Source organism: Maylandia zebra, linkage group LG15, assembly GCF_041146795.1.
Source record: "Maylandia zebra isolate NMK-2024a linkage group LG15, Mzebra_GT3a, whole genome shotgun sequence".
Lineage (NCBI taxonomy): Eukaryota > Metazoa > Chordata > Actinopteri > Cichliformes > Cichlidae > Maylandia > Maylandia zebra.
Window position 1 is genome coordinate 19,700,771 of NC_135181.1, and position 14,459 is coordinate 19,715,229.

The window sequence follows — 14,459 nt, forward strand, 5'->3', positions numbered from 1 at the left end:
TTTCAGTCAAGGTTTGCTTTCTCACGAGTGTGGAGGAGATACCAGAAGATGAATCAGTTCACAAGGAGAGCTGGACAGGGCCGTAGAAAGGCACTGACCCGGCAGCAGGGTTGGTATCTGCTCCTTTGTGTGATGAGGAACAGGAGAAGCACTGCCAGAGTGCCACAAAATGCCCTCCAGCCAGCTATTCATGTGTTTCTGACCAAACTGTCAGCAACAGACTCTGTGAGGTCCTGCTGTCTTTTAGTGGGATCTGTGCTGAGGACTGCGACATGGAGAAGCTGGACTACGTGTGCATCCTGAATCATTTGCACCAAAGCATAGGGTTCCTAACTGGACAAATTTATGTCCCTGATGTTTAACTGTGTTTGTGTTATACTGTGATAATCAAGTGTTCCCTTAATCGTTTTAACAGTGTACCTTCACTTCTTCTGCTAAAGACCTTAGAAATCCCTTCAAATTAAAAGCTTTTGATTCAAAAGTCATGGCACTACTGATATAGGCAACCCCAGGGCACCATCTTTATTGCTCTGTACCCAGTCACCATGTTATTGATCAACTGGACATTTTAGTTCAATTAATCTGATTGATCCCTGTGGTAGACTTTAGTCCTGTGATAGATTCAGGGTTTACCCTGCCTCTCACACTGTGACAGCTGGAGTAAGCTTCAGTCTAAGTGTAACCCTGAATTGGAATAGCATAAGAAAATGGATACAAGGATGGATGATTCTATAGCTGCTCTAAACAACCATCATGTTAGCAAAGGATGAAGTGACTATGCACAGTTGCCTCTGTTAAGATTGCCATCTGACTGTGCAAGTCCCCTCAGCTTTATGGGGCTTTGTAGTGTCTGCCAGCTTATTGTTTTGGTTTCAGCGCCCACAGCTACATGGACTGATCTTATTTAAACTCACCACTATCATCAGTATCTCTTCCAGATGCAGCAGACAGTCGCTTTCTGATATTTAACACCTGCCCAGAGCAGACATGCAAAGTTATGCAACAAGCTGATAAATCAAAAGGACCGCTGCAACTGAATGCCAACATTGTTCTGTGTCTGCGGGATTTTGTAAAACATTTCAAACAAAAGTAGTCAAGGTTTATTCTAGCTCTGAGATGTGATTGACAAATCTTAAAATCTGGTCAGACGTATGTGACCTTAAAATTCTCAAAAGTAATTTTTACCCTGCTGACTTTTGTTGTGGAGCAAGACAGATTTTTTTTAAAGAATACATATTTATTATGAGGTGCTCTGCTGTTTGAGTAAAATCAATGAATGTGAGCTGTGAGGTAACCTGTTAGCATGCAGCATACCATATTCCAATTCACAGTTACGGTTTGTGGTTCGTTCGATCGTGGCTCAAGAGTTGGCAGTTTGTCTTGTAATCTGAAGGTTGCCGGTTCGAGCCCCGTCTCGGTCATTGTGTCCTTGGGCAAGACACTTCACCCATTGCCTACTGGTGGCACCAGTGTCCGGCAGTCTCGCCTCTGTCAGTGCAATGTAGCTACAATGTAGCTTGCCACCACCAGTGTGTGAATGTGTGTGTGAATGGATGCATGACTGAATGTAGTGTAAAGCGCTTTGGAGTCCTTAGGGACCAAGTAAAGCGCTATACAAATACATTTACCATATATATGCAATAGTGATCTCAGCAAAACACAAAAAAACCCCAACAATTACAAGAACTTCAGTGACGTGAACAAAAGACAGTTTGCTCTAAAGAGCAGAAGGCAGGACTTTAGGGAGTGGGCATAGTAACAGACACTGTTGAGTTAGTTTGATATTAGACTGACAGTAAACATGCATGCAGCTTCTGTTTGGTCTCAGAGGGTCGAGGTTATAATAATGGAAAGGTCAGCAGTTTGATCCCTGGCTGCTACATGTCAAAGCATCCCTTGACAAAAGTACTGAAGCCCAAATTGTCCAAATGTATCCATTGGAGTGGTTATGTGATAGGAAGAAACTGTTCAGAGGTCTAAAATACGTGTGCAAATGTAGCTTAAAACTGAATATTGGTAAATTTTGATTTTAAAAGTCAACAACCAATGAGAGCGATGTGAACTGGTAGCCAAAGTCATGCATCCTGAGATTTGCACAGGGATAGTTGTAGACCGAAAGAAAGAAGCCGAACATTTTGAGATTAAAGTTTATGGAAGTACATCAGCAATGATAACATATGCTCACTTGATCTTTTAATCAGGTATGATCAAAGAGTTTCTCTCAATATCTGAGCCACAAGAGAACCGACTATCACACCAAACGCTGGATGTTGGAGGATGATGATGGAGTGAATGTTAATCAATTGGATCATCTTCATCCCGCAACCCAGTTTATCGACAGAAGAGACAATTTCAGAGACGAGAACTGTATTTCAAAAGGTTTTATTAACATACTTTTTCCATTTAACCAGCCTATACATTTAGTACTAAAAGGCCCTTGTACACTGACCTACCATATTATTAGGTACAGTCTAATGGAATCCAATACTGTTTAAGTGAAATGTTGTGGTCTAAATTTTAGGAATACTTAAAAGTAATGCAGCCCAGCAAACAACTATACAGCAAAAAAAAAAAAAGTAACCACAAACCAGATTTAGCATTATGACAACATTAAGAAAAGCTTTTAAAAGACCAGCTGATAGATTCAAATGAATTGGATCTAATAATGTGGCTATAAAATGTAAATGCACAGGAAGAAATCTGATCTTTAGACATTATTTGACAGCTGTTATTGAGGTGAGAAAGTAAAACAATTCAAACACAGAACACAAACTTGAACTTTTGTCGGCGTAATGAAATGAAATGAAACTTTTCTTTAGGTTAAAGTTCACTTTAAGTTTTACAAGCTCAACATCTGACCAACGGATAAACAAATAAAGCTGAATAAACACTTTAGTGCAGAAAAGTTTGAAGATGTTGCGATTTCTCTTTTTTGCCAAACCACAGAAATCTGACAGACACTATATGGACAAAAGTATTGGGCCACACATCTTAATCTTTGAAGCAAGGCGTTTCGCTACAGGTATTTAAAATCAACCATCCAGTTATTCAGTCTGCCCATACAAACATTTGAAAAAGAATGAGAGTGGTACTTTAATGGGATGCCACAGATATAACAAGTCTGTTTGTGAAATTGCTTTCCTCCTACATATTCCACAATCAGCTGTAAGTGGTTTTATGTCAGACCACATACCCTAATACAGCAATGTGGGTTCTCCAAATGCTGAGGCACAGTAATAGTCACCATCACTCTGCTGACTGAGATCCAAACCTCCTCTGGCATTAACAGCAGCACAATCATGTGCACCAGGAGCTTTTTGGTATAGGTAGGTGTAATGTGTAAGTAACCCACTACTTCTGCTATTACAGTGCATTTTTGAGAGTCCTCATTTAAGTCTTCCTTTACGTACAACTTTTCTATGCATCATAGAAAGCTGTTTGCATATCAAGGTTTTGTTACTTTGGCTGTCAATGTTACACAACCCCCCCCCCCCCCCCCCCCCATTTACTTTTAGGCCCACAGTTATTCTACTACAGCACCAATCTATATTTTTTGACATTTGTCAAGTTCTTTACTGCCTTTTTTGCACATTACTTATACTCAAACCTAAATAGGGTACTACCTTTTGTTTCCCATTAAATTTTGCAGGAATCTTTGACATTAGGCACACAAACAAGATCACTGAAAGCTGTGCTTATTGTTTGTTAAGTTGCAGCTCAAATGTAACACAGATGGCAATTTCCATGAAATTTGGTTTGGCTTTGCTCATAGTTAAACCAATCTGTACCGTTTTTCTTTGCCTCCAAAGCATTTTCCAGCAAGAACTCAAATCTGCTGCTGTTGAATTGATGGGATTTCTAAGGTAACAGGAGTGCACAGATAGGAGTCGACAAAATAAATGATCTAGTTTTACCTCGAAAACTTGAACTACAAAAACTAAATAAAAAACACTCACTGAAAAATGTTACCATGCTAATCGTGTGTAATCCTGAGTCCTGAATAAGCCACTGAAAATATTCTGAAAATTCCTTCTATGAATTTTCTTACTTCCCTTGTAAGGAACAAACCCCGTGTGTATCACTTCTTTAAATATAAATAAAGCCTGAACATTATTCTCCTTTTAGATACTATAAGTAAAACTCAATGATACTATGATGCAACTTCAGTAACTAGTCGAGACTCAAGAATTTATTTCCCACAAACCTGTGCCTTTGGTACAGCTGGTAATGCTTGAGTATAACTTCAATTGTATATGGAGTTTGGCAACTTGATGACCCTGGCATTGAACTTGTAGCAGTGTCTCCACTGTGTAAACAAAGACATATGTACTTCTTGTCCAAGTAGTTTGGAGAGTTGGCAAAAAGGCCTGAGGATGGGTGGGTAGACGGGTAGTATGTGGTACTAAAATATTTACCCAAAGTTCAAATACATAATCACCAAATTCAAGAAAACAAAGAAACCAACACCACAACATACAACTGGGATAGAGGCCCACACCACACAGCATGAATACATTAGTATTCAAAAAAAAAGTGCTCAAAAGGATAGGAGTGACTAACAGCTAACAAACATAAAGCTTGAATGAAAAAGCAAAGTGAGGAAAACAAAAGCCATGTTCAGAGTTAGAAACACATTTCAAATGCATTAACAGAGAATGGCCTCTACGCTGAGAGAAGATGGCACATTCAGAAGCTTTCACAAGGTCGCTCATAAGCAAAAGATCCGTTATTCAGAATGAGCCAAAGAAGCTCAGCAGTGTACCTTCAAAGGCTTCACTCATCATGTGGTTTTATGTAGATTCATAAAAAAGGTTTTAAAAGGAGAATCTGAGAAGCATTTTGGAAAAAAGGCAAGGAGAGAAATTAAAGAAAAAAAAAAAAAAAAAAAAAAAAAAAAAAAAACTAAACGCAGGGTTGAGCTGTCTCCAGATGGCAAGTCTTTTGTTCCATCTCTCACAGAACACAGCAAGTAGGCCAGGACGACTCGTAACAAACCACGTGGAGCAGAGCGACATCAGCGCATTGCCCTGACCGTCCGCGATGCCCTTCGGCTAATAGGGGTCGCTGAATTAGAGGTGAGCTACAACAGATTTCTGAGTGGGGAGTTTTCCTCCTGTAGGGACAGAAAATATGTGTGGTTTAAAGCAAACCCAACAAATATGCAGTCTGGTTATTTAGACACAAACTTACAGCTTATTTCTTACCAAGAGTGTCTTCCAAGGAGTTTAACATCACCTTGTTGAGTTTTAAAGTCCCCTGTTCCTCGCCTCTGAAGGAAAAACATTGAAGCAATAGTTGTTACTTTCAAGACAAAAAAAAAAAAAAAAAAGACTTAATTAAAATGTAGTTCTAGTGGCACTTTATAGCGTTCACTGGATAATCCAATATTAAAGGGATGCCTCCTACATTTCTTAAAAATCAGTGTTGCAGAGGCATTGTGAGCTGGAAGTAGAAATTAGAGGAATGATATCAACACTAAAGCAAATAAAATCCAAACCATCTGCCAGACTAGATAACAGATAAGAGAGGTAATATATTTTTGGATGAAATGAAAAGAGTAAAACTAAAAAGCTTTGTGGTTTCCACTTTATTCTGACCATAAAGGTTTTGGTTTTCTTGCTGTGTTTTAATTGACTTTTGATCACATTATACAAATGAGCTCAATATTTCCCACACACAAAGGGCATAGGTGTAAGGGTGGGATAGCCAGACAGCCGATCAAACCAACATGGGACACGCAGGTGAGTAAAACCAACATACCCTTTGATTTTCTGCACAGCTCCAAGTCTTATCAAAGCTGCCAGAGCATTCTTCTGGAGGTCCGATGACAACACTTCAATATACCTTAATCTACCTGGAAATACACATGAGCACTTAACATGTAATCATTGGCATAGAGTACTGAATGTTTGAAAATAAAAATCACAAGTAGAAATAAGAAACATTTTGGGAGAGAACCTGTGAGAAGATGTTTGATGATGAACTTCCGGACAGCAGGAATAAACTGTTTTTCTGTCAGACAGTCTTCTTCACACAGGAACCGACACACCACCTGCCACCACAAACGCAAACAAGGAACTGTTAGGACTGATGAGTCAACAGCACCCTCTAGAGGACATCTGCACAAACCTAAGGTATTTTACAAAGTTTCAAAATATAATGAAATAGCTCCAATTATAAACACGAGCTAACAGATCTAATTATAAATATCCCAGTGTATTACACAATTTAAATTTATATGGTTGAGATTGAGGTGTCCTTATCATACCGTACGTTGTTATTTAAATACAATACATACGAGAAAATTATAAATTATAATAAATCTCCTTTCAAATCTGATAATTTGTTTTTTAATCATTTGAACCAAACTGCTTTTCTTTGATCTATTTTCATGCACTTGACATCATAATACAGGACTGACTCTTCCAACCTGTTACATGCAAAATACGATCCAGCCAACTCGTGTTCAAAACGACACTGTGTCGCTGTGTATGCATCTCCCTCACCTGGTATCCTTGTAAGAATGGATCGAGAACACTGGTGAGGAAGGCCAAAGTCCTGTGCCCTCTCTCGGTGATCAGAACCTCCTGCTGGTTTATTTGCAGAGCTCCGGTCTTCACCAGCAGGTAACAGGCCTCCTCAAAGTCCTGCCAGACAACAGGAGGTGAGAGAAATATGTCACAATGACCATACAATAATTTATTCATAATTAATCTGGAGTACACCAGCACAGAGAAGATGTGTCTCACCTGTACAGTAGCTCCAGGACAGAGAATGAACTCATTAGAAAACATGTTTCTCAGGAAGCTGAAGCCATTGTAGATCTCCTCTGGAAGACACATACAGAGGTCACCACCGCATATCATGTACCCCTCCATCCCCAGTATTCTCCATATTCCCTCCCCCATCTCAGCCTTTGTGTCCAAACAGCTCAACCTGTGCTGTTTCTCTGACGCACTCCTCCCTAATCCTGTCCATTCTGGTCACTCCCAGTGAAAACCTCATCTTCACCCCTGCCACCTTCAACTTGGGCTCCTGTCTCTTCGTTTCATCATAGTAGGTCTCACTAATATTTTGGAAACCTTCCCCTTTCACTCTTGTTGCTATCCTCCCATCGCAAATCACACCTGACAGTCATCTCCACCCACTCCTCCCTGTCTGTAGTCTCTTCTGCACCATCCACTGCTTTTGACCCCAGTATTTGAACTTGTCCAGCTTCACGGTTACATCTGCATCATAGCAAATGTGCCAGCATAAACAGGCTGAGTTTAAGTGACTTTTTAAAGACACTTAGCTGCCAGCTGAGTTTAGATTTTTATTTTTTCATTGTTAGTTTGACTTTGCAATATGGATTCACAATTAAAAAAAGATTAAATTATCATACCATATAAAAACTTTTGACAGATTAAGAACTTCCACAGAATCTAAAACCACAAAACAAAAAAAACAAAAAAAAACCTGAACTGTAAACTGTCACAATGGTCGCGTCTTCCCTTTTGTGACTAAAAACATCCGTGTTAAAAATAGATGTCAGCTCAAGTTAAGAGAACATTTAAAAACCTCTTTTTTCATCAGATAAGTTTAATTTTTTTTTTTTTAACCTTGTGCTCAGTTGGCACAAAATTACTTGGAAAAACTGAAAAGGAATTTTCTGGAGATAAACAGTTAGCTCCCATTTCCTGTTACACAAAGTAGATTTAATCTGTGGTGTCCTAACTAACAGTAGTACTACTTGTTTTTCCTGTATTTCTACCTGCACTCATAATGACTGAGCAGGCTGAGAGTAGCACAGTGGTGGCAGTCTTACGTTTCCGGTTGGAGGCAGCAGTGTGGATGGCTGAGGCCAGCAGGGCCGGTCGGATGAAGACGTTTAGTGCTTGATTCCTGTAGGAGACGCAGGAGAGTATGACGACTGCCTGGTTTAGGAGCTCCTCTTCTGGAGTAATGGCACTGCGAGTCTCTCCGGGCACCTGTTGACCTCCTACTTCAAGAGATAATTAACATTCATTTACTTATGTTTTCCTTTTTTGTAAACAGTTTTTAATTGTCTGTGTTTTAAGTGGAGTCAGATTAGAAAGAAAAAAAAAAAAAATCTAGCCGTCCTTTCCTGTGGTTGACTGGCCTCTGTCTTTGTTGATTATTTGTACTGGACTCTGAGTATCAGCTAGATTATTTAAATGTAGTCTTTAGCTCGTGTTTTTATGACTGGGCTAATATTAGAACGATTAAAAAAAAAAAAAAAAATTGACATTGAGAAATAAAAACACCCGGGATAAAACAAACCTTGTTCCAATGCCAGCTGGACTCTTCCCTCAGAGATCCTCACCAGACCTCGATGAAGGGAAAGACTGGAGGAAACAACCTCTGAGGGAGGTATGTGGTCTGAAGAAACGAGAGAATCATAGATGAGGGGAAAAAAAAAAAAAAAAGATGGGATGGAAATCCCACGTTGTTGAGCTGCATATCAATATCACATCATCCCTATGCATTGCTCTACCCCTGTCGGTTTATGTTTAAGGTTGCATCTCTCCTTGTTTTGTCTGTGAAGGTTCTCAGTCATCCAGGTCATCGTAGTCAAAGGAGCTTGCAAAGAAAAGCGTCTGGACTTCTTTAAGTTGCTTGAAGACGTTTCACCTCTCATCCGAGAAGCTTCTTCAGTTCTAAGGTCAAATGGTGGAGAGTCCCAGATATAAACCTAGTGGGAATAACCCCCCACAGAGGGACAAAAGGACCCCCTGATGATCCTCTAATCGCCTGAGCCAAGGTGTGAAACTGGGTGTGGGTCCCAATCAGCCAGAGTTTCGGGTGTGTTCATTGTGAAACCTGGCCCCACCTTATCATGCGAATTCCTGAGATCAGAATCTCCTTGTTTTGTTTTTACAAGGTTCCTAAAAACTGTCTGAATTAGTGCAAGTCTCTTGACTGCACTTCACCTAAAAGGAAATAAAACTTTAGTACAAATGTTTTCACATCATTTGAGTATTTCTTAATGTTAATCTGTTCTTAATCTGCTTTTATCCATGTTGAACTTTTACTTATCTTACCAACATCAGCCTGAGGACTGCATGTATATGTGTCAATGTGCACACAGCCATGAAAAGATTGTATGAACTTTATATCAAGATTGTTCGATTTGGCCTCTTGTTAGTCCTCTCACTTTAGTACATAGTTTTCATTATTGCTAAAACCGATAACTGGGCTCATACGGTACCCGGCCAGTGGAGGAAGGCTCCGTAGTGCCGAGAGAGGTCCCTGAGCCACACTGCTTGTTCAGTGAGCTCATCGAGTGCTGTCCCTTGCTTATCCTCCGCCGCCTGTTTCTGCAGCAGGACGAAGGCCAGAAGGACCCAAGGCTTCAGGACCATGTTCTCCTCCTGGGCTCGCACCAGCCTGTAGGCGGAGTCATTCACAAAGCTGAGGATTTCCTCACTGGGTCTCGTGGGGATATGTCTGGAATCATAAAGCTCAAAGTTAGTCGGTACTATATTTTGCATCTGTAACGAGCCTAAACATAAAACTACTTCTTTAGTTAAATAAATACAAAATGTGTATGGCTAACCAAGAGAGAGATGGTTTGAAAATGTGAGCACTGTCCACAAGACACTCGTTAAAGTGAGAAGAAAGAGGCCAAATTCAAAACTTTATAAATATCTAGCATAGATATTGACGGATAGTAATAATGTTTTTATAACTATTCAAGTACAGAAGATAATAAAATGTCCAAAAAAATTTATTTAATAAGGAAAAAGACAAGCAAATGACACAGGGCCAAGTCATGGCTTGGATTTGAGTCATTTTCACAAAATACTAAAAGTTAAAATCAGTGGAAAATAGAGATATTTGAGCTATTTGAGACTACAAATGGAATTTAAATTAAAACAGTACCTTGGTATCAGGTTGAACTGGCTGCGGTTAACTCTGCTTTCAGCTAAACTTCTTACAGACACAGGTTGGCCAAAGTATACGTGGATACTGCCGTAGTCTTCACTGAGGATCTTTCTAGCTTTAAACAGGCCCTACAAAGGAGACGAGAAGAAGAAGAGCAGAGTGATTTACAATAAGTCTTTAAAGACAAAGAAAGACCCACTTACACTTACTCAACACGCTCAAGTCTCCGTGACCCATTTTCCGATACCAACTCTGCGTTTTATTATCATACAGTATGTGTTGGCAAGTCTGCAAGTGAAATATGCATTCAGACTATTCTTTGAAATACAAGTCAGTCAAAAACAAAAAAAGATGTCTTTGATCTCAAGTAATCAGACTAGCTGCTTTACACTTCCAAAATGCCAGAATAAATAACTTTCTGCACTCGAGACTGCCAACTACAGCTTTTGATTTCAACAGCTTTGCTATGATTATGAATTAACGATATTATGTTCACAGTAAACAGGTCTCATGTTACTCACTGAAGTGGACTCCTTGGGTTTTGGCACACCCAGCAGCTCCCTGGCATAAAGCGCCTCCTCCAGAGTCCTCTCATAGCTGATACTCACGGGGACCAAGCTAATGTCAAACACTTCTCCTTTAAGAAATGGGTCCATCACTATATTTAACAGACCTGGAGGAGGACACACAGACAAGGATAAATGCCAAAAGTACATTTACTGCTGAATAAAGTTCTGGTGACACACGGCTAGAAAAATCATCTGCAACCATATCACTTTCACATGTTTAAAGAAACAGCTTCAGATCTACATTTTTCACTAATAACCTGGGAGAGATCCTCTGTGCTCAAACCTGAGCCTTACCCAACTTTGGAGTCAAAGACTTGGCCGTTCGGCTTCTGGTGCCCTCTAGGAAAAATTCAACTGGTGCATATCCGTTCTAAGGTTAGGAGATAAAGAGGAACATAAATGGTATAGAAATACAGAAACAAAAAAAACAAACAAAAATGTGACTCATTCCAAATCACAATCCTAATGAAGCCGCCTCCTCACCTTAAGCATAATCTTGACATACTCAGAGAAGACAGCCCAGTACAACTTATCTCCACCAAAAGACCTCCGAATAAAGAAAGCTCCAGACATCCGCAGCATCTCCCCAACGACCTTCATCCCCATGAAGTCTGCAGAGAAATGCAAAGTTCATGTGCAAATACTGGTGGTGTATTATAAACCCATCTTTAAAACATACGGTCAAGGAGAATTAAGACCTCTGTGACACAGCAAGCTCTGACGAGCTGATACACATGTAGTTAATAATTTGCTAGCCCATCATATACACACACTTGTTCATTCCTTTGCTTACCCATGCCAGCAGCAATAACAGGTAGAGCCAGGTCGTAGGTGTACAGGATGTACGACATCAACAAGAAGTCCATGTAGCTGCGGTGACTGGGCAGGAGTACTACTGGGTGGTTATGAATGGCCTGCTGGAGCTAACGACAATGAAAGCACAAGTTAAGTGAATCTGTGCGAGTTCGAGTAACTGTCTGAGCTATCATCCCGCACTCACTCTCTGGAGGCCCTCTTCGTTGACACAGATGCTCCTGAACAAGGTTTTAAAGACTTTGGAGAGAGTGAAGGCGAAGAAGCGAACCGTGCTGAGCTGCAAGCGTTGAGCCATCTCCTCCAAGATGGCTGCCGCCTCCCCAGTGACTTCATCTGTGGTCATGCCCTTCTCTTTAGAAACCTCAAATTCAAAATAAATCAATTACAAACAAAGACATGTTAAAACAAATTATGCTTAAAAAAAAAAAAAAATGTAAATGTGATTCATTTCTGACAATAAGAATGCAGGATGATTTTTGTCCCTCTCTGTCAATTTTCTTCGTCTATAAACTCGAGAGAAAACTTTGGACTTTGTCTATTTGTAGTAGCTCCTGACTTTGAAGTTTTCACTGTATGAAATAAGGTAATATTTCAAAATAAATTAGAAACCATTTCCTGTTACTGTGTCATAAAACACCACGCTGTCCTTGAATGCTAGTAATGGTGTTAATTTTAAAAAGTGCATGGCACAAACTACATTTCCTCTGATAGCCACTGGAGATTGGCTCAAAAAGCAGATCAATCTTCATGATTTAAGCTTAAAGGTAAAGTCAGGGTTGCCATGATTAAAAGAATGCTGCAGACACAGGTGGCTGTAGCTGCAATTAGGTTAAATGTGTTTTCTACACTTAAACTAAGGTCATTTGAGTTACTAAATTGGGCCTCTTAGCTGCGTTTGTGGTGTCGGTGTCTCCTGAAGCACTTTTATTATGTGGTTAACTGTGCTGAGCTTCATACCTGTCTGTGCTCAACTCTAAACCTGTGTAAAACTTGTTACTTTAGCTCGCTTGCACACATTTTCTTGTTGCAGAAACCCTTGAAATAAATGCGTTAAAGAATGGAAAGTGCAGGAGACATTTTTCACTGAGAAATGTAATTTTCTGAACTGAAGAGAAAAATACATCCACCAGGTATAACCAGAAAGCCAATTTACCTGAGTGATGACATAACCCAGCTGATCAGACTGCAGCACCATTTGCTTCAGCTCACTGACTTTGCATGGAGTCAATCCTTTGTAAAGAACAGGAGTGTAACATTTGAGAGCGTATCTTAAGTCACTGGAGTTCCTCCTCTCCTCCAGAATATCCTCAAAATCATCTCTCTTCTTTAGCATAGGATCTCTATGCTATTAAGAAAGGGACAAAGTGCACTATTAGAAACATGCTTTACTCATAGTTCTCACTTATATAACATGAGTGACAGTGAAGACAACCACAGACAAATCCTATAGAGGTGAAAAATTGACAGTTGATATGTTTGCAATGTACAAACAGATGTGGCGTGCAATGCACGACATCAGCATTTATTGTAAAAATTGTTGTCCGGTGCTGCAGCATTTTTGACACAAACAAGCGACATTCACATAAGCCCACATTCAAAATTTTTGTTAAGCATAAAAGATTTCTTGACACCACTGAAGGAGTGTCAAATTTGCTGCTGGAAATCTTGTTTAACGTTTAAGCTCAAACAATACCTCATATCTAATTTCCTATCCATGTTCTCTTTAAGTAATCAATGAGCAGCACTTACAAATATCCACTGTGAAATAAAAAGTGCAATACTGCCCTCTAGGGGTGAAGCTGAAATGGACGCCAAAATTATCACACAAACCTGCACTTTTTTTGGTTATGACAACTATGACAGCGTGTCAGACATGTACATATACTTATAGCGTCAACGCTGCTCGCTTACCAGTATTGTGTGTATAAAAAAAAAAAAAAAAAAGTGATTTCTGGAATTGTAATTTTCATTCTCAAAATAGGCCAATTTTACTTTGATGTGCATGAACACATCAGGGCTCTAAGTTACTGGCACATTCTTAAAGCTTGAACAAACACATGCCACAGTTATTTTTAGTTCTATGATTTTTAGATGTGCAAAAAATATGGCATTAAAAATATTTTTTTACTAAAAATTAAGAGCACCACACGCTTCATTAACGCTCACATCCGGTCCAGTATGTTGAAAGCAGTCACTGGTTGAAAGTAACAAAGTGCATAAGGTAATATCTGCTATAAAAAAAAAAAAGTGCTTGAATACAGTAAGCTTTATTAGAGCACTTTAACGTTTTTTTTTTTTTATGTTAAACCAACGCATTAAGTTCACTTGTGATTAAAGGGGCAGTACACACAAATCATGAGAGAGTAGCTTATTATTCCCCCCACCACCACCACAGTGAAACTGAATAGGAAACCAGCAGATACTGGTACCATGAGGAGCAGGATTAGGAAATACTGTCGCAACTGTTGCCTCATAGAAGTTTGACATTGGGCTCTTCTTTTGACAGGGTTAGTGCAACTCCAAAGTTAAGTAGTTTTCGCTTAAATCTTCTCGGAAATAAAACATGAGGCCATACATTTTGTCTCCTGTCTGAAAGCTTGAAGCCTGAAACTTCAGGGATATGAGCAAAGAAACTGGCACGATGTAGGAAATCAGTTCGTTACCTAAATTAAAGTGATCCGATCTAGACAGACACAGACACAGACACACACACACACACACACACACACACTTTCCCAACAACATAACCAACTACATCCAAACACAACACAGCAACGTTAAATTAAATCACCAGCTTCCGCTAAGAAATCACACCACGCATTCTTGTAGTTAAACGTATTTTTCCCACGTTAACCACAAAATTAGCGCATGTTTTAAGCCTGCGTCGCTGCAGACGTGCACAATTCAGCACGAAACCGTTTGAATGAAATGTCAAATGTCAAATAGTGGTCACCGAGCGAGGGCGGAGAGCTGAGCTAGCTTAGCCCGCTGGCTGAGACCTGCATACCTACCGAATAAACAGCTTCGGAGGCCATGTCACACTTTACAAACACACGAGCGATACATCCAGCGAACTTAATACGTGCACGTTTATTTTGCACGGTCCTGTCTCTTCTTATCACACTGTTAGCTGGTAACAACACCTGAAAACTTCACATGGGCGTATTTAACAAGTGGCATTTCCGT

At 39.8% G+C, this 14,459-nt stretch overlaps 1 protein-coding gene across 2 annotated transcripts; it reads right to left on the reverse strand.

Annotated features, from left to right (window-relative positions):
- Nucleotides 1-2,366: 2,366 nt before the first annotated feature.
- On the reverse strand, nt 2,367-14,452 carry gnpat (glyceronephosphate O-acyltransferase). 2 transcript variants are annotated; one of them, XM_004550631.6, is made up of 17 exons: nt 14,285-14,452; nt 12,427-12,618; nt 11,458-11,634; nt 11,251-11,380; nt 10,941-11,068; nt 10,752-10,827; nt 10,410-10,561; nt 9,886-10,016; nt 9,212-9,450; nt 8,284-8,382; nt 7,808-7,981; nt 6,750-6,829; nt 6,507-6,647; nt 5,959-6,052; nt 5,761-5,854; nt 5,205-5,269; nt 2,367-5,113 (listed from the first exon to the last, which is right to left on the reverse strand). In XM_004550631.6, exons 1-17 carry the CDS (start codon nt 14,306-14,308, stop codon nt 5,070-5,072), a joined length of 2,040 nt encoding a protein of 679 aa, XP_004550688.1. In that variant the 5' UTR covers nt 14,309-14,452; the 3' UTR covers nt 2,367-5,069. The 2 variants fall into 2 exon arrangements, with proteins under 2 accessions (XP_004550688.1, XP_004550687.1); XM_004550630.6 differs by having other exon boundaries at nt 7,808-7,984.
- Between the last annotated feature and the right edge of the window lie 7 nt (nt 14,453-14,459).

Bases quoted from the DNA above. Each gene is read 5' to 3' on its own strand.
- gnpat (XM_004550630.6), bottom strand. From the start codon at position 14,308: ATGGCCTCCGAAGCTGTTTATTCG. The intron at 10,017-10,409 runs GTGAGTAACATG...TCTCCTTTGTAG, and splicing joins AACCCAAGGAGTCCACTTCA to GGCCTGTTTAAAGCTAGAAA. The intron at 9,451-9,885 runs GTACTGTTTTAA...TTATGATTCCAG, and splicing joins CAGTTCAACCTGATACCAAG to ACATATCCCCACGAGACCCA.